The sequence below is a fragment of the Lampetra planeri genome, chromosome 28 (assembly GCF_965212315.1).
Source record: "Lampetra planeri chromosome 28, kcLamPlan1.2.h2, whole genome shotgun sequence".
NCBI lineage: Eukaryota > Metazoa > Chordata > Hyperoartia > Petromyzontiformes > Petromyzontidae > Lampetra > Lampetra planeri.
Window position 1 is genome coordinate 1,050,687 of NC_136134.1, and position 23,084 is coordinate 1,073,770.

Here is a 23,084-nt window from a genome sequence, read left to right on the forward strand (position 1 = left end):
CCCCTTTCCCCCCCCGCACGCCGGCGCGGGGCAGACTGTGACCCCGGAACTCATCACCTCCGTTTCCGGCGCCCTCCGCGCCCGTCCGTTTAATGGACTCTCTATAGAGAGGTACGCCATGTTGGGGTGCCCGGGACCATCCGCAACCATCCGTCGCGCAGCTTTCTCCATTTCTGGCGCCGCGCGACGCGGTCGACGCGCGGGACCCCGGCGCTCGGCGCGGTTCACGAATGCGTGCTCGGTGCGGTGCTCTGTGCGTGTGGCGCGCAGGTGAACGCGAGGCCCTTTTCCCCCCCTCGCGGGCAGAGTGAGCACGGAGCTGTTCCCCTGCCCCCGCGTCTACCCGAGGCCGCCGCCGTCATTTCCCCCTGCCCTCCCCGGCTGCGATGAGTTTACCGAAAGGACGCTCGCCCCCCGCCTCGCAGGTTCGCCCAGGACTCCCGCAACAGTATCCTTGGCGCGATCCGAGCGCGGCCCCGTGGCCACCCGAGTCGGACGCCGGGCGGTAAATGGCGGCGCGCGGCGGCCCATGTGCACGCAGAGAGGGCATCGTCCGCGCGACCCTCGGCTCGTGCTCCGGCCTGGCCCACGCCCTGGCCCCGTGGCTCCCCGTGTCCGCTCACCGCAGCCACACGTATCGGGACAAGCGCGGCTTGGCGGCGAGTCGGGGTGTGACCGTGGGTGACTTTGGGTGGCCATGGGGTGATTGCGCGTGGCTCTGAGCCGCCGGCCTGTTAGCTGACCGTTGACCAGACGATTAGTTTAATGGTTATTGTCGGTGACTTGGGGGCTGAATCTGCGTCAGTGAATTGGCTGGGGAACTGGCTGACCGTGGGTGACTTTGGGTGGCCGTGGTTGCTTTTGGGTGGCGGTGCTGGTTGACCGCGTGTGACTTTGCGGTGGCTGTGGGTGACTCGGACTCAATTGGAGACTGGGCCGAAGTGGCTAACCCGTGGGTGACTTGGGCTAGCCGTGCTCGATTTTGGGGTGACTGGTGAGCTGGTTGATCCAGTCACCCTGGATCAACCATGGGTTATTGTGAATGACTGGGTTCTTCCCAGTCACACGTCTTCTGTTGTGTTTGGCTCATGGGGGTGGGTGGTGGCACTCGTGTGTATGTGATGGTGTGATTTTGTGGGTGCGTAGACAAATATGGTTGTGTGGCGTTTAAACCGTGCGGCTTGTACGTGTTTAGTGAAGTGTGGTTCGGGGTGTGGTGGTGAATGCTGATGTGGCCAGGGATATAATTATGCCAAGAGTGTAGCTGTGATTGGGCATGCGTGGTTGTATGTTACATAATGGGTGTGTGGAGGTTGTGGTACAGTAGTGAGTGGTTGTGTGAAAGGAGTCGGTGGTTGTGGATTGACATATGGTTGTTTGGTTTACGTATGATAGTCCTCTGCGAAGGTCTGGTGTGCACAGTTGTGCGGTCCGCGCGTGGTTATGGGAGGCTGATTGTACTGTGAACTTATTTCGCACCGTACGTAACGAACTGTGCTAATCGGTTTGTGCGGATTAACTGCGCGAGTTTCAATGTTGCTGTGCCGTGTGTCCATTGTACACATCTGGCTTATCGGCGAACCCGTGTGTGAGTACGTGAGGATGGCTATTAATCATTGTCGTGGTTGTCCATGGCATTTCTACGGTATGTGTGTGTGGTTCTGCGAGTTGGATGGATGGTTGTTAACGCGCGTTTGTTTCTTGGTGTCGGCCTACCGGCCGGCGAAAAGCCGACAGCAGCAGCAGCAGCTGCGCCGCGTGGTGTGAATGCTGATGGCGGCGTGGGGGGCGGGGTAAGAAGCAGAGCGCGCTGGGTGTGCCCACGGTGGGCCTTCGGCTTTTTGAGGCTGGCTGCCTGATTTTCCTGAGTGGCTACTGCTGCTGCGTGGATAATCTGCTAGCCGCATGGTTAGTGAGACTGGTCCCTTTGGTTGCCCCCCTCCTCCCCTGTGCCCTCTCATCCTGACCATGCTGTGTCACCCGCGTGCACGGCTGTTGGGTCTGAGGGCCCAAAATAGCGTGGTTTGGTGGGTGTTGGTGGTGGGGGCTGGCTGGCTGCGTGTTGTGGTGGTTTTCGTGTCCATCCTCGTGCCCAGCCCACGCTTGGAAACGTATGAGCGTCGTCGGCACTGTACGCGTGTGCGCAGGGAGCGTGCAAGTGTGCGTGGTAGTACGCGCGTGCCTGCTTGTCTCCCGCGGTGGTATTGCCGTGCGTGTGCTGTGGGGGCACGTACATGGTAAGGTTGTGAGGGTGCGTGTGCGCTGTAAGAAGAGAGCCACAAGGGCTGGCCTTGTCTGTGTGTGGGGGGTGGGGCCATAGCCGTATGTGACACGTCTTCCGTGGAAAATGTCAATACCCCAGGACCGACGCAAGGAGGAGTGTAGTGCCTGTGTTTTCTAAAAAAAAAAGGAAGCCGCCACACTTCCAAGAGAGCAGTCGTAAAAAACGTGCCCAAAAGTGTGCTTACATTCCATGCGATTGTACTACACTGCTGAATGTGCGTTTGGCCCCCAACGAGCATGATTTAAATGGCACAGCAAATGACAATGGTCTGCTTTTCTGAAGCCATCGGAATGTTGGGGAGGAACTCGTGAGACCTTTTTTTATGTGCCGCCACAGCCACCCCGCATTCATCCAAGCTTCGTTTAGATAATCATTAACGCAGTGGTTTCACAATTTTTTTGCGAGTTGGACGAAAGTGCTGGCTTTGCATTTTGGCGTATGTGCACACCACCAGTCGGCCCATACTCGTACAATGCCCACCCAATTTCTGGCGCATCGTTGTTATGTAAGCCCCTTTTGCAGCGGTTTGCTCCAAAGCCTTTGGCGCTTACCTGCATTTTTAGCTACCTTTGCGTTCGGTATCGGTGCACACGCTCTTTCACGGCAGAAGTTCTTCGTTGTTTGTGTGCAGTGTCCTGTGGCATGAAAAGTATGCAGCTACTATCGTGTCCTCTCTTGGGAAGAAATAAATTGGTTACGTTTCACTGAACTGCCGCTTGTCAGCTTGTGTTCTGTCAACGTATTTGATTTCAAATTTCGGTTGAAACTAAACAATCCTCGTAGGTTTCAATGTTTTTAGCATGACCGTTGTCATGGCAGCGCACTCGCAATACCCAGGTAGGTCACTAAATGTATGCTCTACCTCACGGAGCAAATGGTCATCGGCGCCCAATGACGACGACTTTTGCCGATGCCGCTTTGGGTGTGTGCAGCAACAGGTTAATTGCGTTTGTTCGTTCCCACTAGCTTTGGTCATTGTCTTTTGCTGTCAGGGAAGAGCCTGCCCAAATCCGTTTTGGCAGGACCAAAGTGATCTTCCTTCCTGGGGTTCTTATCATTTTTGTCCGACTAATTTCTTATCCTGCACTTGTATTGTTTGTGCATCTTTGATGTGTTTTTGCAGTGTGGCATTGTTTCTTTGCTCCATATTATGGATACTTTGCATTCGTAACAGACAAATCCACGTTTGGTCTATTTTCTCCCCCCCCCCCCCCATTGCTTTTTTTACGAACCGTCTTACACTGTGACCCAGTATAAATGTCACGTATCCCAGTGTCACTGGCCACCAGCAGCAGAGTCAGCTCTGACATGTTGCTCCCCTGCTCAATTTTGGTCTTGCTATAATTGTGGTCTCTGATGCGAAGGTTGATCTTTGTTCTTCAATACTGTGACTAGTCCTTTGAAATGAAATAAAACTGATTTAGTGAAACAGATTTGAATGAAACCGTTATTAAACTAGAATAAAATGGTACATTTTTCAAACGTTTTGTAAAGCTGCGTGGTGCTAGATAATTTTTTTGCTGATTGGCCAATGTATGGCACAAACATATTTAACTATGTTAACATGGTTTTGGTAATTCATTGATAATGACAATATATCAACAGTAAGATGGTTAATTTGCATGTTCTAAGCTTTACTTTAAAATATGGTAATTCATTATTAACCATTAAGTAGACCTGCATACACTGCAAAAAACGTATGGACAGAGTAAGCGGCTTAGCTTCAAAAGTAAATGCAGTTCCAGGGTTAATTGTTGTCAAGCGTATTGAATAATGACAATGTTTTAGAGCCAGAGTAATAAATGTGAGGGAGGCAATTGAGCATTAAAAGTGTGAGGTCGTGGTGTGCTTATGAAATAATAATTTTACGTCCCACCAAAATGACACCATTTCTGCTCTTGAGATTTTGTACCTCCTGCTGATACCCTTGCATTCTTTGCCTCGAGAGAGAGAGTGGCAGTGCTGTGATGAACCCAAGAGGTGGCCGAGGAATGGTTTAATGCATTTTTGTGTTGTGTGTAAGAGGGCATGAATTCCTGCAAATGCTGTACCCCAGTCTACCGCTCTACACACTGGTGACCTCTTGATACCTTCTTGCCTGCATAACTTGGTTGTAATGGACTGATTACTCACCCAGGTTTGGTTGAGGACAGGCTTATGGAAGCTTTCTGTACCTTTTGTTTTATTTACTTTGTTCACATGCCCAGCTGAATTACATAGATCACAACTCAATCGGTGGGGAGAATTCCTTGCAAATAGCGTCTTGTCAACTTTTAAGTTAATTTCAGCCGGGGTTGATGTATTTTGTTTGTTATTGCAAGAGGAGAAGTTCAATCACGGATTTCACTTTTTAGAAATAGGCACGTAATGTCGGCTTTAAATCCACTTTTTTGTAGCCTTTATAACTGTACAAACCATTGGCTATTTAAAAATGTCGAAGATATTTGCAAGTATGTGTGAGATTTAAAAATGTATTTGTGCGGGAGAAAGTGTACATTCTGGCATTCAATGATGCCGAAAAGTAGCTAAATTGCTGAAAAAGTCGGCAGCTTGTTAATTGAGATGTAATTGAGATGGACATGGCTGAACTTTCTAATGAAGGGATATATTTAGACCTCGCACCAGATGAACCTTTAATGAAATTGTAGCGTTGCTCTTTCAATCTGCAATGATGAAAAAAGCCTTCCTGTTACATTCCAGCACCATTATGAATGAATTAAGGGGCACCAATGTGGCTTTTATATAAACGCAACAATTTATTTTATCTTATGGTACCCTATGAAGAAAACAATGATTATCAAGTGCAATCTTTACTGGTACCATAACCGTGGTGCACACTCCTGAAGATAAACTAAAATGTGAACAAATAGATTTCCCCACAATTTTTTGCACAAAATCCAATTGTGGTGATGTGCCAGTAGGTATTGGCTGGTCGTAGATGCCGCACATGGATTTTGGGTTCAAGCAAGTCGATTCCCTGCAGGCGTCGGGTTTCTCCGTCCACTGGTCGACAGATGCCCTGGTCATTTGACACAATTGCGCCACATGGCCACCGTCATAAGCCCCAAAGCTTTGGTGGCAGCAGTGCTTGGGGGCGAATGCCAGAAAATGCCTCAAACGAGATGATTTGGTGCTTTTGTGGCACTGCCAGCGAGGATGTGCACCGAACCGCTGCAAAGGCTTGAGCAGTGGCTTCAAAGTCTGTCGTCCGCGGTGCGCCGTGCATTGTTTCCGCATTGAGAGCCTTATTCCCTTGGGACTGACCTCGCTTAGCGGGACAAGACGCGTACAGCTAGCTTCGAAGTAGCGGTCACTCGGCAGCTCTGGAGCCTTATTCTTGGGGCCAAAGAGCCGATGGACGTCACATGATGCACGTGATGCACATGCAGCGCATATCCAGGGAGCACGTGACCCCGATTCTCATAGCCGATTGGACTTGGGCTACAACGGGCGAGGTCGGCTTTTATTACCCGCGTGTGGCGTAGTGTGACGTGGCCGATTGCCCAGACATGCCTCCCCGTGCCGTCACGGGTGACGCATTGCCGCAGCTTCTGCTGTATACCAGTATACCAGTGCCCGCTTTCCTCTTTGGCAGGGAATTTGTGGGAAGGACGCATCTTCCTCTTGACACAGACTGTCGAGAGAGTGCAGTGCATCCGCGTCTGTTCATTTTGCACTTTTCGTGGTTGATGTGCCCAACGCGTGTGTCGCTGAAATCGGTAAAATGCTCTGCACCACTGCAGGTGTGGCGTTCACACGGAGCAAGGCTGTGCACTCGGGTTTCAAATGTCAATCGTATTGATTATTGGTATGCGAAATGGTGTTTTGCAGCTGTCTGAAAAACGTTGCTCGTAAAACGATCATTACAACAGTTTTTTGGAACGGCCTTGTGCCACTTTCCAGGGGAATGCTGCTCCCCAATGTGTGTGTGGAAGGTGGGGAAATATTTCCTCAATCGGTTTTGATTATGAGTTTAACACCCCTTGACTTCACCGTTGTATAATTGATCCAGACTCCAAAGGAACTTTTGGAACGATAAGCTATCGTCAAAAAAACCTCTTTAACGTCTTAACGGCTTTCGAGCTTTTGCGCTGCTGTAAATTTCTTATGCCCACGGAGTAGCTTACTTTAGGGTGTGTGCCCATGCTGTGCAATGGTGGATTGAAGGGAAAAATGGCAAGTGTCCATGTTTTGGTTTCTGCACCCCAAGTTCATCTATTACAGTAATCATGACCATACGCCCACAGCGTATCTGCGTGCTTCACATCACAATTCATCGTGTTTTGTTGCTGCGAAAAAAACGAATTACATAGAACGGCACGTCAACCGTTTCCTTGCTCAGTGAGGTGGCATTTTCAGCTGCAGGTATTCCACATTCCTTTGATAGTGGTGTGTGCGCGTACGATTATCTCTTGATTTCCTGTAAAGCGCTGCTCATTTCATCCTCTGCAGAGAGATGTCCAGCCAAGTTGACCCTTTACCGGGAATTCGGCTAACAACTTTTGCACTTGTGAATAATGTGATGCAAATAGAGTAACATCTTGACACTCGTGATTCAACTCCTTCGGTGTGCAGCATCGCAAGTAAAACACCTTGTAGCGATCTTCGTGTTATAGGGACTTGTGGTTCCACGTGCACACATCACCTTCCTCATACATTAATTACGAGGTCCACATGGCCTGGGGAGGCCCTTTGACCACAAGTTGATTGACAAAGGGCTGTAAATTATACATTATTGTTACAGTATTGGCTCTGCAACAAGCTGAATGGGATCCCTGCCCCCCCATTCTGGAATACAGTGGTAATAGCTAAAAGTAAATTTTCTTATTGATAACGTGAAAAGCATATGCCAACCTCTTCATATAGGGGCATGTATTGGATCATTCAGATTGTGTGGTTAAAATCTGCTTGGGATTCACAGATGTCCTATTCAGCCCGCTATTGACCACAGCAAAAAAACCGCACACATGTATTGTTTCTGTATAAACTGGACGAGTTACAAAGGGGGGATTTTGTTGACTTGATAAAAAACTGATTTAAAAGCCAATTCAACAAGAGACTGGATTTTTATTTAAGAGCCGTTTGAGAAGATGTTTGCATCCAAATGTAGTGGCCCATTGTAACACATGTCAGTGAGGCTCACGCATTGCTTTAAACGAGCTCATTGACATTCAGAGGAGGTTTCTACTTAACATAATTGGCTACGTTGAAGTACAATGGATGTCGTTTGATGAAATTCCCCACGGAGTTAATTGCCACCAGGGTTTTGCTATTTAACCTTCTGTACTCAGTGCTGTAATGGATGCTACGCGAGTGGATGTTATTGGCAAGATTATGCTTTTAAAAACTGGAATATTTTTCCTTGAACCAGTGTAGGCACTCGCTTTTTTAGGCAGTGCACGTGATGTCAATGCAGCACAATGAATGAAATTGTTGGTGAATGGGTCGCTTGCCATTTGTAATGTGGGTATACAATGGCAAACAAATGTAGACGTCTAAATATATCTGTTACATGATTACATCGCAGATAATACTTAGGCATTTTTAAAATGGTTTTGGCTAGTTTAATTATGAGGCTTAACGTGGGATCAACTAAGCACGATTGTCTTTCACAATACCTGTGATTGACAGCGGGTGCAAGCGCGTTGCTTGCCCCTGGGTGCATTTGCTGGGGGAGATGTGGGGTCGGAAGCAGCTTTTCCGACTCCAGTCATGCTCTCCGCTCATGGTCACCACCGGTGTATCGGGTTCACTTTGCCATTTTGCGTCACATCCAGAGTGAGGGAGAAGGAAGAAAGCTTCATGGCCACACCAGAACCCGAAGCGGAGGTATCGAGTGGGACTGCTGCCTGCAAGCAGGTGTGACGAGTAAGCCTTGTGTGAGGCGGCCAGCATAATAGCCACAATTGTGCCGCAGGCGCCGCGGTGGCGAGATGTTGACCACCTCGCCTGTTATGCAGTAGGTCGTGGGTTTGATCCCGACCCCTGACGCCTGTATATTTGGAGTTTGCATGTTCTCCCTGTGGTCGCGTGAAATTTTCTCCGGGTCCTCCGGTTTTTCCCTTCACATTTAGAAACATGCGCGTCAGCAGAGTATTTGGCTGCCATACATTTTCCACGTGATAAGCCACTTTGTTGAGCCATCATTTGTGGCCAGGTCGCTTCTAAAAAAGAGCTATTTGCTCTGCCTGATGAAGACCGATTGTGTTGTGATCGATACATTGTACACGCTTTTATTTAACTCGCTCTGTTGTTGTATCCTCAAATCTTGTAACTCAATTTTAACCCACTTCCCAATGTGGTATCGACTGCAAACTTGGTATACTTTTGTCATACTGATGACTACTTCTATCATAAAACAATCTATTTTTAAACATTATTTTTTATATGTTATGTTTTGGCTTAGGTCTAATTGTCCATGGTCAACTGACGTTGGCTGTAATTGGCCACGGTCCCTTACCTTATGGCAAGCTTCGGGGCCACTTCCTGGAGTCGTGGAGTTCTGCCATTACTAGGACATTTCATAAAAGCGTGTGTAAAAAAAAGTTTTTAAAAATATTACTTATTTTTATTATTAAAAAGAATTTTTTTTATCCGATTTTATTTTCTATTTATGTGACTTTACCATAAGAACCAAGAATAAGAGCTATACAGCTCAGTGGGCCTTCTTACCTGGTAAAATAAAAAAAAGTTTAAATGATCATTAATCGAATATAGGAAATAAACGTGAAAAGCTTTATTTGTTACAAGACAATGAGAAGTTCACCTTTTTCACCCTAAAAACATAGTTTATAATATTTAAACACTCAATTTTAATAAAAGTTTAGAACATATTAAAACATTTATATTAATAGAAACATTGATAAATTAGGAATAAAAAGAATAAAAAAAGTGCATCAAATGAGCATAAAATAAGAATTACGTTATTGATCTTGTTTAACTTTTAAGTTAAGATCGGCCAGTTACTCTCAAAACGCGCATAACAGGGCAGGTCGCTGATTGGCTGAGGTCTGCTTCCGAGTCCGCTTAGGAGCGCTCCGATTGACCGAAATTGGCGGGAACCGCCTGATATTGTAAACATCGTTAATTGAAAAATGTATCGTTAGTAGAAACAATGGGGCACCCTATGGGAAGTGGATCGCGAATTGGAATATCGTTAGTCGATGGCATTGTAAAACCGAGGGATCCACTTTAGTGTTTGAATCTGTGACAGATGGCGTAAAGGAGGCACGCGGATTACTGACTGCTTATCTATATTTTATCACAGCTTGGAGCCTGGGATTCAAACCCAGGATATCGATGGTGCTGGCTCGGATGGGTTAAGTTAGGTGACTCATGCTCCTGAAGCCACCAGTCCACTGTGCCCATTACCTTCGACAGTAGAACAACACATTGTGACACAAAGCTATCTTGAAACTAGATACCACCCCTGACTTCTCCTTTGTGTCTTGTGAACACCTCTGAGCAGCATTAATACTGTAGCTGAGCATGGCACGCTTGTGTTCACATGTTACTTAATGGTGAGGATATATTTGTTATTGAAAAACTTTCATTGACGATGTTAACAAAGTTCTTCATAATTGTGTTACTTTAAATATAGGTACATGTCTATGCAGGCTGCTTTTGGAACACTTTATCACTGCAGCGCTACGTTAAGCAGATATTCAGCTCAGGCCGTGTGACTGCTTTTGCCCTCCAAACGTTTTGCCGTGTATTTTTTGCATGTGCCTTTTTACAAGTGGTATATATTCGCTTATCTGCCCTTGATGGCTGGGCATCAAGGGCACTGAGCTTGCCTGACTTTTAACGCCTGGAGATGTCACTTCTTGGTTCAGGTCGTGAATTATGGAGCTTCGGTAACGTGGGGTTTAATGTTACAGTACGAGAACATTTTTATTGCTGGGGGCAATAAAAAGTGTGCGGTGCACTCAGGCCGAGGGTTGTGTCCCTTTGGAGTATGTGAGCATCATCGCTTGCGTCCCCACGAATCTTAACAACTTGGAAACAATAATGCCGTCAATTCTGGTGGAGCAAACTGGCCCCATCGAGAAGAGCCTGCAGACCATGATGTTACCCAAAAAGAACGTTTAGTATTTGCATACAGATTTCCACTTGAAGCCACTGTTTACTGGGCGAGGCATGTTAAGGTCAGCCGGTGTCTTAATCCACATCATATATGAGGTTATCAAGCAGGGTTTAGCACATGTGGATGGGCTTCTCTCCGAGGAATCGCCACGTTGCTGAGAATGAGTGGCATCAGATGTTTAGTTCAGCCTGCTTGAATTCCTTCTTAAGAGTTTTTAAGCACGTTCTTTTAGAGGACACTGATGAAAAACGTTGTTAGGATTAGTCATAATTGGAATAAATATTGATACTGGAGGAATCCGATGAGCTATAAAGCTCGTTTTCACACATGTTCAGTGGGGGTATATACGGACGTTACAACAACAAACACTACAAAAACGCAAGTGCAACGTCGAAGAAAGTTAAACAAATCGGCCAAACACATACAAATCAAACAACCATTCCCATGCTCCCAAACATTTTTTTCAAAGTTAGGTTTTTGAAAATTTGTTTTGGGTTTCCACTGTGTGAAATGGTCACGTGTGGGGTGTTGGACACGGTAGAATCTCGCCAGACAGAGGTCTGCGATCGCAGTCTTGTAATAGACATGTGCTTCCCAGTGGCTTTGTCAGGTCTTGCTGTTGCTTCGTAACATAACGCCTGTTTGTCATTAATTCGGCATGTGCGAATTTTGAGGGTATTGTATAAAAGACTCATATAATCTTGATTTTGAAGCTTTCGTGACTGCAGGAATCCATACGCTGGTTCTTTCGGTAAAGTCACGTAGGTATAAAATAAATTAAATCACACCCATTTCAAACCTTTTAAAACAGTCTGCCTCAGCAGCAGACCATGCTTTCCCACCTGATGACGGACGCTTGTGTTGCACCTGAGACGTCGTGATTTCTTTTATTTTATACCTACGTGACTTTATCAAAAGAACCAAAGAGTATAGACTCATAGAAGTTGAAAGTTGATAAAATTTTGGGGACGGCGTCTCGCGTTTGATGCATTAGGCCGTAGCACACCGCCGCGCGCTACCCCCCCCCCCCCAATTGGCATTTCTCAAAGCTTGTGCGAGCACGTGGAAAATGATAAGCTTTTAATCTGATGAGCTATTTCGGTGAAAAGGGCTTGCCTGTCGAGGGAGACTCAAAAATGTGACTTGCGATGAATAAAATTTTCTTCACCCCCCCCCCCACTATCACCATTCCGCTATTGGTGGAGGTGTGACGCATATACACCGGAGCGAATACATCGTTTTTCATGTGTTTAGCATCAACTGCACGTTGGCTGCCACGGTGCAGAATATCCCTCGCTAGGTATACCTCTCCATGGCAATTTTTCGAATTAAGCAAACTTCCGACTGCGCCAGCTGCTGCTGCTGCCCACGCCGTCGTCCTAGCAAACCGCCGGCCAGGGTGTGTCCTACAATTGGCTTGAAATGCGTGGGAAAGTGCCCCCCTCTAAGCCCCCTCCTGTCTTGGCCACACCCGACAAGTGTACACATTGAGAACTTGTGGGTTGCCATACGATGCCTTGAATGGAATGCAGCTTAGCTGAGCCTGTGTGTTTGTGCGCGTGCACGTTTGCTTTCACTCATTAATTACACTCGAAGGTTGTATATATATTTAATGCCTGCTTTTCTGCCTGGTATTTGTTTTTGTTGTTATACATTCCTCGTTGGTGAACAAGAAGATCACTTTGCCATTTAAGTAGAGAATGCTGTGTACAATTTGCAGATGGTGTCAGTGGCCCCTTCTGAAGAGCGGAGGTTACAGATGTAAGCAAGTTGAAGACGTTGGCACGTTTATATTTTGGTAATAGTACAGTCAGTGGCCACTTGTTTAGTCCGGTAAAACACGCTGCACCAGTTGGTTGGCGAGTGAGGGTGGGCGGTGGTGGGGATATACGATTGTCGGGTTGCTGTGTTGTGGTCCGTCATCACCTTTGTTTACTGTTACTCTGCAGCTGTTGCAAATGCGGCTTTGAAACGTGAGCACAGTGTATTAGGGCTGCTCGTAAATGGCTTTTAGGGGAGAGAACAAAAACACGTTTGATAGTTGCAAAGTGGGGCACTTCCTTGGACACCCATTTTGATGATCCGCGTTGTGCAGACTGGCTGAATGTGAAGAGTTGGCATCACGATTGGTAGAAGCGGTGGGACACAGCGCTTTGCGCACAGCCGCTACAAACCTGGTGGACCCGAGGTAAATTTGTGGCCACAATTAAGATCGGTGGTGAAAGTTATCTGAACCGGTCCTGGGTACCCCCACCATCACGTACTGACTATCGTGGTGAAGTATGGTCAAACAGCCCCCACGAGCGTTACAGCGTGGGAAGGCCTCTGTGCAACAGTGGAATGACGCCGTTCCGCCATGTTCCAGTGGATCTTTCTCTTAAAATAGCCAGCAGCGAGAATTACTTTGTACCTGCACCGGTGAGGGGATATTACTATCATTAAATGTAGTTGCAGTATTTGGGAATAGATATTGTGATAATATTGATAGGTGCCGTAATCAAATATGTAATTTGGATTATGAATGGACATGCAGCGGTTTAGTGTCGTAAATGACCCTGTGTCGATTAGAATCTGCCCTGCAGTAGATAGGAAGTTTTGGTCGTGATGCGTGCACATTTCCCGGGTGGGTTTGTAACTCTCAACAATGGACTTTTTTTTTTCCTCTTCCAGGGTACTGACCGATGTTGTTCACGATATGCCGAGATTGTCCGACATTGTCCGACATTGCCCCGGTTGTCGTTACGAGCTTCTTTGTTACTTTACACTGCGGTCGTGATGCATCATAGCATGTCGTCGTCTCACCCCCCCACGTACCGTTTCGGCCTGTTGAGTTTAAACTACATCCAAGTGTACATCTTGCTCTCTGTGAAACCAGTAGTTTGTGGTGTGCATTGCAAAACGGCTTGTTGGATATTGTCTATTATCTCTTTGAATACAATCTCCAGAAGTCCTATTATTTGTTTCAAATAATAATTCTAATTTATAATGCGCATTCCATCCTAGGATCCTAATGTGCAAAATATGGAAAGTTCCCTGTGCCTACTGCAGCATATGCGATTGCGAACACTGCCCAATAATCTCCTTGGCCAAACAGGGCATGGACAAACCTATCTGGCCAAACAGAAGCTGGTAGATAGTACGTGTGGACCCATCCGACCCATCTTGACCGGGTGGGATTATGCCAAGATTTTTCAAGGATATGTGAGCTTTTTGCAACATCAAGCTGGCACTGGAGTTCTTGTAAATGGGTCCCCCATTTTGTAAGCATAAAGAAGAGCGAGGGCACAATCGTGATCGAGAGGACCCAGAGCTTGTGTTGAGTGACAGGCCAGGTAACTTCCACACAGCAGTCCCAAGCAGGAGCCCAGGGCCACCGAGGCAAAATGTTAACTACCTCACCTGGTATACAGGAAGTTGTGGGTTCGATTCCGACCCCCGACGCCTGCTGTTCTCCCCGTGGTTGCGTGGATTTTCCTCTGGGTCCTCCGGGTTTTCCCTCTGCATTTAGCAACATGCGTTTAGAGTATTTGGCTGCTATAAATTTACACTTGGTAAGCCACTTTCTTGAGCTTTGATTTGTGGCCAGGTCGCTTCTGAAGAGCTATGTAGCAGCTCAGTGGGCCCTACCTTTAATAGTTTATAACAAAATATTTTTGAAGAGCGACGACAGTGAGAGATGTCACTTGACACACGAGAGAGCAACATGAGAGGAACATAGAGACACGAGAGAGGTGCAGAGGAGAGATGCACGGGACGAGAGATGGGGAGTGAGATGGACCTTGGACGACCCCTCTGCCCGATCTCCCCCCCCCTCCCCCACTTGAGACGCTCTGTGTCAGAGTACAGTTTTCTTGAATCCAGTGCAAAAGACATCGTGGTCACTTCCTTGTCAAGGATGTGGAAGCTTCCAATAGGTTTTCTTTATTCACATTTGCTGCTCTAGAAGAAGATGTCTTTGTTCTGAAGCTTATCATTAACATCAACTCTTCTGACCCATCCGACAGATGCAGCACACTTAAGGCTTGAAAGCCTCTTGATGGAGGGTTTCCTTGTCTCTCCAACACACTGGCATGCCAACAGACATTCTTAATTGATAGGCTTGTGGCATTTTTAGGTGTGAGCGATGATGCATTAGCATTTAACACCAGCCATGATGTTCTGTGTGCCCGTAAAGTGGCCAAGTCTGGTTGTGACTGCCAGATGTGGCTTTCGTGCTTTGTAACCTTTGCTACCGAGTTCAAGGAATAGGTCGTGCCGTGTGTTCACGCCCAATGTGCTAGACCAGTTCACTCTCTCTGGCCATTGTTTTTTGAAGTTATGCCAAAAATAGGCGTGCGTGGGCATTCGTTAAAATATGTAGACAATCGGAATACAGTGATCCCTCGTTTATCGCGGTTAATGGGGACCGGAACCCCTCGCGATAGGTGAAAATCCGCGAAGTAGGATTGGCCCCCTAGGAATTTCCGTATATGTGTGTGTGGGTACCAGAATGTTTAAAATATGTACAGTGATACCTCGGTTCACGAACTTAATTCGTGAACTGACTCTGGTCGTGAACCGAATTGGTCGTGAACCGAGGCACATTTTCCCATAGGGTTCAATGTAAATCCGGTTAATCCGTTCTGACCTTTTTTTTGGTTTTTGAAGCACAAAAATATGAAACAAATGACAATACACATTACTGTAGTACTGTACAGTATAGTAATGTATAAAGAGAGAACACTAACCTTGCTTGAGATGACTTCTGGCATGGAGGAAGGCAGGTGGGAGGCGGGTGGGAGACAGTAAGCACTCAAACGGGTGAACTGTACAATACAGTAAGTACAGTATTGTACAGTACAGTAGTACAGTACTGTATGTGCTAAAAAGCACACCAAAAATCTAAAAGTCACTGAAAGTGTCTTCACAGTACTCACAGTACTTCTTTCTGTGTCTCTGCTTCTCTCCACGATCTTCCTACAGGAAGTCACGACCATGTGACAGCCTGGAATTAGCATTAAAATGGCCGCGGCTCCTGTTCGTGAACCGAAGCGGAGTTCGTGAACCGGAGCATATTTTTATGAAATTTTCTGTTCGTGAACCGAGTTGTTCGTGAACCGAAGCGTTCGTGAACCGAGGTATCACTGTATATTTATACTTTATATATATATTTTACTTAAATCTATTTAATTATAAAACCTTAATATTATACATTCACTTTCTCTCTCTCTCATACGATACGTATTATGGTGTTCTACACTCACCATTAACAGTAGTATCTTGAGACTTGACTCCAGTATTGACGACGACGATGACAATGACGACGATGACAGACCTGTGCAGTTCGATGAATGTGATGATGAATTATGATGATGATGGTGTTACTGCACAGGTATAATGAGGCCTTTAAATCAGTTCGAAAAATCTGCGATGCACTGAGGCCGCGAAACTTGAACCGCGAAGTGGCGAGGGATTACTGTACTATTTTCTAGCATTATCTCCTGGGAAATATTGTCCTGCCCATGTCATATTTTGACCCCAATCCAGACAATTTTGGTTTTTGCATCAAACGTTCCGAAATGAACTTTAACCCCCGTTAGTTAATGTAGACGTGAAATCACCTGTTGGAGGGCTGGCTCTTTCTTGCATTTATGAGCTTCCAAAGCAATCGGCTGTGCTATAAGCACAAATGCAAAGTAAAGACTTGTTGTCACTAAAAAGACACTGATATATGTTTGTTTCCCGTAGGGTAGACATTGGCTCTGAGGTATTATCAAAGGCCCTGCTTGATGGGACATTTTATTACTGGATGTCCTTTGCTCCAATATTTATTCAGAGACTGCTGCAACAAGTTGTCTGTCTCTTGTCATGGTAGATCTGGTGGTTTATTGCTGTTGATTTGTAGTGGGTTTAGTGTAACATTGAGGCCCCGATTTGAATAGGATCCCCACACGTATCCTCGTGTGATTTCAGGCAAGTATATTTCATGCCTGGTTTGTGAATTTAAAACGATAATTTCAAAGACCGCCTCTTCAATATTAAATTCCAGGTCAATAAACAGAAGAGCCAGTGTTAAAAATACATCCTCGCTTGGGTTTTTTTAATGAAATACCGAAATGTTCTTGTTGATAGGTACAACACATTCAATAAATATGAGAATAGGTTTTCCCCTTTTTTCTGGCAACAAAGACAATGCATATATTATTAGAGTACGTTTTTTGTTTGCATTCTGACAAGTATTGTGGTTAATGCAGACATGATTCCTTGTAAAAGGTTTCAGTTTGGTGTTTTAACATCTTAACACCTGTTTTCTTGCCGGAAAGAAGGGGAAAACCTATTATCATATTTTGGTACTGACAAAGGAGGTCCCATGATGTAGATTCAATAAATACTTGGATTTTACAAGGTCAAAGGAAATTCAGATTACATTTTCATATCCTGGTGTAGCATAGTGTAGTAAATGCTATGAGAGTTGTGCAGTTGCTACACAAAGTCTTGTCGTCTTTGAAACAGTCTGCCTGTGTCACGTCCAGAAATCCAGTCTCCTGAATAAATACATCTTACCAAGGAGCGGTCTGTTTGCAGAGCATTGCGGACCGCTTGGGTCACCCCTTTGCTTGAATGGGCACGTGGACAAGGATATCCGGCGAAGTGGTAACAAGCGATTTGAGCCCTCCATGTACTTAAAATTTGCAAAGAACACTTTGCACCTTAAATCTGTACCGATTGTTCATTGCTTTCGAAGTTCAGTTTTTGCTGAATCGTGTTGGCAAGGAGGAACCTGCTGTATTTTCTCCACCAATGGGTGTGCTTACTTTGAACAATTGTTGTCAAAGAAAAGCAATAAAGCAGATGTTTCGTCTCACAAATGGTGAGCCGAGCACTGCCACAGTCCCTTGGAGACTTGTGGAGTCACAGGTCCCATGCTGCATTGTGGCAGCCCCCCCCCCCCACCTTGACAGCTGCTGTCCCCGTGTCACTAACGTGATACCATCGGGATGTGCTCACTTCTGTCGTGGTCATGCAAAGCCATTCCTGCACGGGCTCCTTTTATCATTTTCTAATTTCTCATTGCCTCGTGTAAGATGGAGCATAACAACAGACAGAGGCAATTGAGATGGTCAGGTAATCTGAATCGTATGGACGAGAATCGCGTTGCAAGGCAGGCAATGAGTGGAAATGTACTGAAAGGAACACTGCAGAGAGGGAGACGCCAAGAAAGATTTTCGGAGGCACGATAAACGACGATTTAGAAGTCATTGGAATATTGTGGGGAGATGTGGCTCCGCTAGCCTGAAGACCGCAAGTTGTGGCCAAAGCCGTGTCGCGGAACTGCCTGCATTGCAGGTATAAAAGGGGCCTTGCGCCGAAGGTAATTTTGACCAGGCACTGACCTCAAGGGGCCAGTCCACACAACTGCTTCCGTGATGGATTTGTTTTGGAAGGGCGGCGCTCAGAGTTTGTGTGTGGAAAGGCTGTGGTATGTTTATTAAGTTCTGTTTTCCAAAACTGCAGGCTGCCCTCGTCCACTTAATTGTTTCATTTGATCCAATTCTCTCAACAACTGCTCTTGGTTATACCTTGTGTTCCTGAAGATCAGTGGGAACAGAATATGGACCATATCGAGGCCAAGAAACCACATGAGCAAAATTGGTTTAGGAAAGGTTTCTTTAGGGTGCCTCGGGGTGTAGTTCTTCCCCACATCAAGTAACATGAGTAAAGTGCATGTTATTAGGTGATACGCCTTAATCAGAGTTAATCACAGCAGCCATTTCCCAAAATAATGTGATTCATTAACAAAGTCAAACAAATGGAGAAATATCACCATGTGAAGAGTTTTTTACGGGTGGACTATATCATGCGAAGGAAATTAACTGCAGGAATGTTAGTATAACTTTATAAGTGATACTAAAGTGGGGCGCGAGAAGTACGAGCAAAGCAAAAGTGGTGTGCAACCACGCTTGTAACGACTCTTTGAGTAATCAACTTAATCTCCATGGAACTGCCGGTGACTGATAACTGCCCCGCCTGTTGCGTCTCGGGTTTGGGTGAACGACCTCGGTCCCTCGGGCGGCATGCAGACCCCAAAGACATTCAAGTTGTCCACCCCTCTTCCTAGTCCCTTGCTAGCTCCCGCCAAGATCATTTGGCTGCTAGAAATTACCACGTGATTAACCACTTGAGCTACCAGTGGTGGCCAGGCTGCTTCTGAAAAATAACTAATAGCTCAGTGGGCTTTACCTGGTAAAATAAAAATAGCTTGGGTCAAGTTTATTAATGTATTTTAGTGATTCGCTTACCTTTCCTAGACTTAGCACTCCTATCGGTTTATTTTTGTATTTGCTGTAACTTTCTGGCAAGTCCCCCCCCCCTTACTGGTCATATTTTTAAAAAAGAGCTTAATAGCTCATCGGATTTCTCCAGTCTGAATAAAGATTCTGAGTTCTAAAAGTTCCAGAAACAACATTTGTGTTCGAACCAATGCCCTCATATTCTGTAGTGCACACTGACGGCGGGGCGATGGTTGAAATAAATTTAATCGAGCCTGGTCGTGTCTTTTAAAAGTCAATGCCAACTCCGGGTGTTACAGCTCTCTCTCCTCTACCTCGCGTGGGGAGAAGCCAACAAGGGCTGATGGGAATTCTCCGGGTCCTCCGGTTTCTCTCTCCCCATTTAAAAACTTGCGTTTAGAGCATTTGGCTACAATACATTTCCACGTGATAAGGCACTTCGTGCAGGGAGGGGGGGGTATGATGTGCCTTGTGGTTGCCGGGCTCCGCTGCCTGTGTGGAGACTTACGGTTTATTTTAACAATGGCACAGAGTAACATTCTGGGGCATAAGCGTGGCGTTTGTTGCAACGGTACAGACTTCACAGCCCGGTCCCAGATACACACGGTTTCACAGACTGATGCGCAAAATCGGGGAATGGTTTAAAAAAATTATGTTTTAGAAACATGTAGCCCCATTAAAAAAACTGTTGTGTACTATTGTTATCCACATGGGAATATGGCATTCTGAACGTTCGGCTCGGCTCATTGTGCCCATTAAGCATATTCAATATTGGTTCAAGCAAATATTATGCCTTGCACGGAGTGGGCAATTGGAAGCAAAGAGGGTTTCCTTCTTAATTGGACTTTGAGGCAGCTTGTTTGTAAGTGGCCCCGAATCAGCGGTGGACAGGTGGAAACGTTATACATGACTATTCCAGGGGCCTGCACTCTATAGGACTGTCGCTGAACAAGCTGTAGCCTCGCGAACCACGAAAGCCCCGGGCCCTTTGATGAGTCATGCGTCACGGCAGAAGGTGACACGAGGCAGCAAGAGGGCCACTAAATGCTTCTGTATGTGTGCAGTTATCCCCTCCCCCCGCCACCAGCCCCTGTCTAAGTAGGAAGGTTAAAAATAGGGCTCCCCACTGCACGTTGCTTTGGCTTAGCTTTTTCACGTGGAGGCGCTATTTTTAGGGTGTGTGAGCGCTGCTGTTTTTCCCGCTGCTGTTTTTCCCCCGGTGGCGGCGGTGTGGTGGCATTGCCTCGTGTCTGGGCTGGGGGGGAGGGAGTTCCGCACGCCACCCGTCCTTGCTTCGTGTTGCGCTGCACGCTTTAGCACGGCGGTTTTGCAGCAAACTCTTTACAATACTCATGTCGTGTGGAATTCTGTGTGCTCTGATATCGCTCGCCACTGTTAACCTTGGCCTGGGAATCAAACTCTTAATGGCCCGAGTTTGTGCCAAACACTACCACCGCTAATCTGTGTGAGGAATGGAGTCGACATGGTTTTGGCCTGCCTGAAGATGTGTATGTTGACCTTCGTATACCAAGAGTCTACTTTTAATTGTTCTTTTAGGCTACGTTTTTTAGATGGAGTTCTTTGAGTGAAATGCTCCGGGGAAGGTATGTGTGGGTGATTCCGTGAGTGCAAGCGTTGTTTTCTCTCGCGGAGCACTTTCCCCAACCCTTCTAGATGCGAATTCAAAAGACAATGTATAGTTGTTTTTTATTTCGCGCCCTACACGTGCTTTAAATCGCGTCTCAACACATTTTAAAGGGCACCCCCAGTGGCGGCTGTCCCTGTGCAGCGCATGGTGACTCGGCACCTGGCCCACATGGGCATCAGTCTGCCAGTAGAGGTCAATGATTGCTCTATAATCCCAATTGAATAAATTGCGGTGTAATTTTCGAATTTGGCGAATTTGGACCCTGACGCCCGGCACACGATGGGCCTACTCTTGTGAATGCCATTGGGGGAACTTTAACATCCACTGTGAAGCAGACTGCTTGTTACGTTTATTACATCCCGCGGTAATAATCGAGGGGCGTCCACCAGATTTGAACCAGGAACCTCTGCAACAGTCGGCAAATGCCCTACCGCAGCAAGCAAAGTCGTGTCACCACTCCCGTGGAAAGTCTCATTGGCAATTGTGGCATGGGTGTTGTTAATCCATCCTGGATTCAAATACATTGAAGGTGATGAACTTTTGATCGACTTAAATACAGACCATATCTAAACATTTAATCGTAAAAACCTAAAGCCTCCTATGGAATGTGAAAGTCTGACCAAGTTAATGTTTTGGCTTCCTGTCTGCGTGTCTCATCCTGGGTCTGGTCCAATTTTTCACGTTTTTCTCCGGACAACAACATTGTTACCCTTTTCTGGCCTCCAACTTTGCTGGTTGGAAAATACTGGTTGATTCGTGCAGATGGACAGATAGCCGCCCTTCTCACTGGCCTGGGGTCGGGTGTGTGAAGCTCTCTTGTCTTTTAGTGTGGTGTGGTGGCCGCCTAGGCAGGTGTACACAGTGCTGTGTTTACCCAGCTGGGAAAATATTTCTCCACTTCTCTTCCCATGTTCTTTTCCCCAGCAATAAATCCTGTGTCGTCTTTAGCCCTAAATTCCCATCTTGGAAGGGAGTAATTAGATATACGGGCAGACCTCAACCCGTCGATTTGTTCGTATCTCGGAACTCTATTTAATCGTGCATACGGTCATTGTCACAAAATGTGTTGTGGTTCAACATCAAAGGGAAACATTGTTAAACTCATACATAGGAAGAAAGTGTACATTTTCATATCCTGTAATACATATTGTGTAGCAAATGAAACAAAGTAACATCAAAAGAAAATACATTTAATTTTCACTTGCCTTTAGTTGAACAGTTCACTGCCGTTGTGCATCACGCAGGATTCTGGTGGAGGATCGCTCCGCCGAACAAAATTGTTTCGCGGTTTTCGGTTCGTAAGTACGAGCGAACGTTCGCAAGTCGGATGGTTACAAATAATATCTTATGGGCGGTTCGTTCGTAAGTGCGCAATGATCGGCAGTTGGACGTTCGTATTTCGGGGACTGTTGACGAATTACATTTTCATGGCCACCGTAAAAAAAAACATTGTTGCGTTAACAATTATTTTCTAGCCAAGTGAGAGGGTGTTGAGATCCATATCAACTTTTTCCAGGGAGGTTTAGATTATCACTTGTGCGGTATTCTGCTCTTTGTGATTAGTTGTCCGTGCTCCACACGTCCGATCAGCACGGTTGGCTACGTATGCTGCAAACTAAGTTCAATATACATACAACAGGGATGTCTGTGTATCATTAGAAGCGGATCCTACGGTGATCGGCTCTGCTTTTTCTATGTTTGCTTGTCAGCATCAAGATGTGTTGAAATAAAGGGAAGTTTGAGTCATTGTTGTAACTGCCTACAGATGTCCCCAAGCACACAGCTTGCGTAATGCCAAGTCTGCATTCAGCTTTAGGGTCAACTTGTGGTGAAACACGTGGCTGTTTACTCCCTCTCGTGTTTCCATACAGAAAATACACCGACTTAGTAGTTTACAAGAAGCCGACATGGCAGCATTAAAGCATTGTGGAAGCATGAAAATGATTCCCTTAAGCAAAGTACATTGGACAGCTTCAACTCGGAACGTCGTGTTGCTGTTATAAAAGTCTACTCTTTGGTTCTTTCGGTAAAGTCACGTAGGTAGAAAAAATAATAATAAAAAATTCACGACGTTTTGATCGCCACACAAGCAATCGTCATCAGGTGGGAGAGAGAAACAGACTGCTGAAACAAGTCCTTCTATATAGAGCCGGAGGGAGGGGGGGTTGCCACATCGGGCAAGAGGGTGGGGGCTAGAGATTGTGCCTAAACGAGTGGGAAATCCAAAGATGGGAACCGAGATGGGGGGGAAGGGGGGGGTTGATGCACCTCCACGAAGAGCTGAGGTGGCAATTGTATTGTGAGAGATTAGCATGGCGATGTGTAGTGACAGTATGTCCACCACTAGGGGGATAGAGCGCTGAACAGGGTGAAGCAAAGGCAGCGCTGAACAGGGCGAAGGAAAGGCAGCGCTGAACAGGGTGAAGGAGAGGAGCGCTGAACAGGGTGATGGAAAGGCGCAGAGATGATCGAGGGTCGAGTGCAACGACGGTTTATCAGCCACTAGGGGGATAGAGCACGCAACATGAGACACACAGAGAGAGAGACACACACAGTGACACAGAGAGACATACACACAAAGAGACATAGGGAGACATACAGGTAGATGCACACAGAGACACACACAAACCGAGAGACACACATAGAGACACACAACAACATCACAGCCAGTTATAGTCTGGTATAAAACCGCCACATCGAGGGAAAGGGGGCAACGTTGGCTTTGTTAGTGACAAATTTATCCTGTTAAAGTAAAGACATTTAAATTGGTAATGTAACTCAGAGTCGGAAATAACT

The 23,084-nt window shown here is 46.2% G+C and overlaps 1 protein-coding gene and 1 non-coding gene across 2 annotated transcripts in view; both read left to right on the forward strand.

Moving 5' to 3' along the window:
• The window catches only part of LOC144728304 (eukaryotic translation initiation factor 4 gamma 1-like), a 135,377-nt gene continuing 112,293 nt past the window's right edge, over nt 1-23,084 (forward strand). The window contains 2 exon segments of the mRNA XM_078607637.1: nt 1-111; nt 271-448. Coding sequence (XP_078463763.1) covers nt 387-448 — 62 coding nt within the window. The 5' untranslated portion in view covers nt 1-111; nt 271-386.
• Nucleotides 19,107-19,245, forward strand: LOC144728487 (small nucleolar RNA SNORA84). Its single transcript, XR_013587526.1, has one exon. It is a non-coding gene; the product is annotated as a small nucleolar RNA SNORA84 (small nucleolar RNA).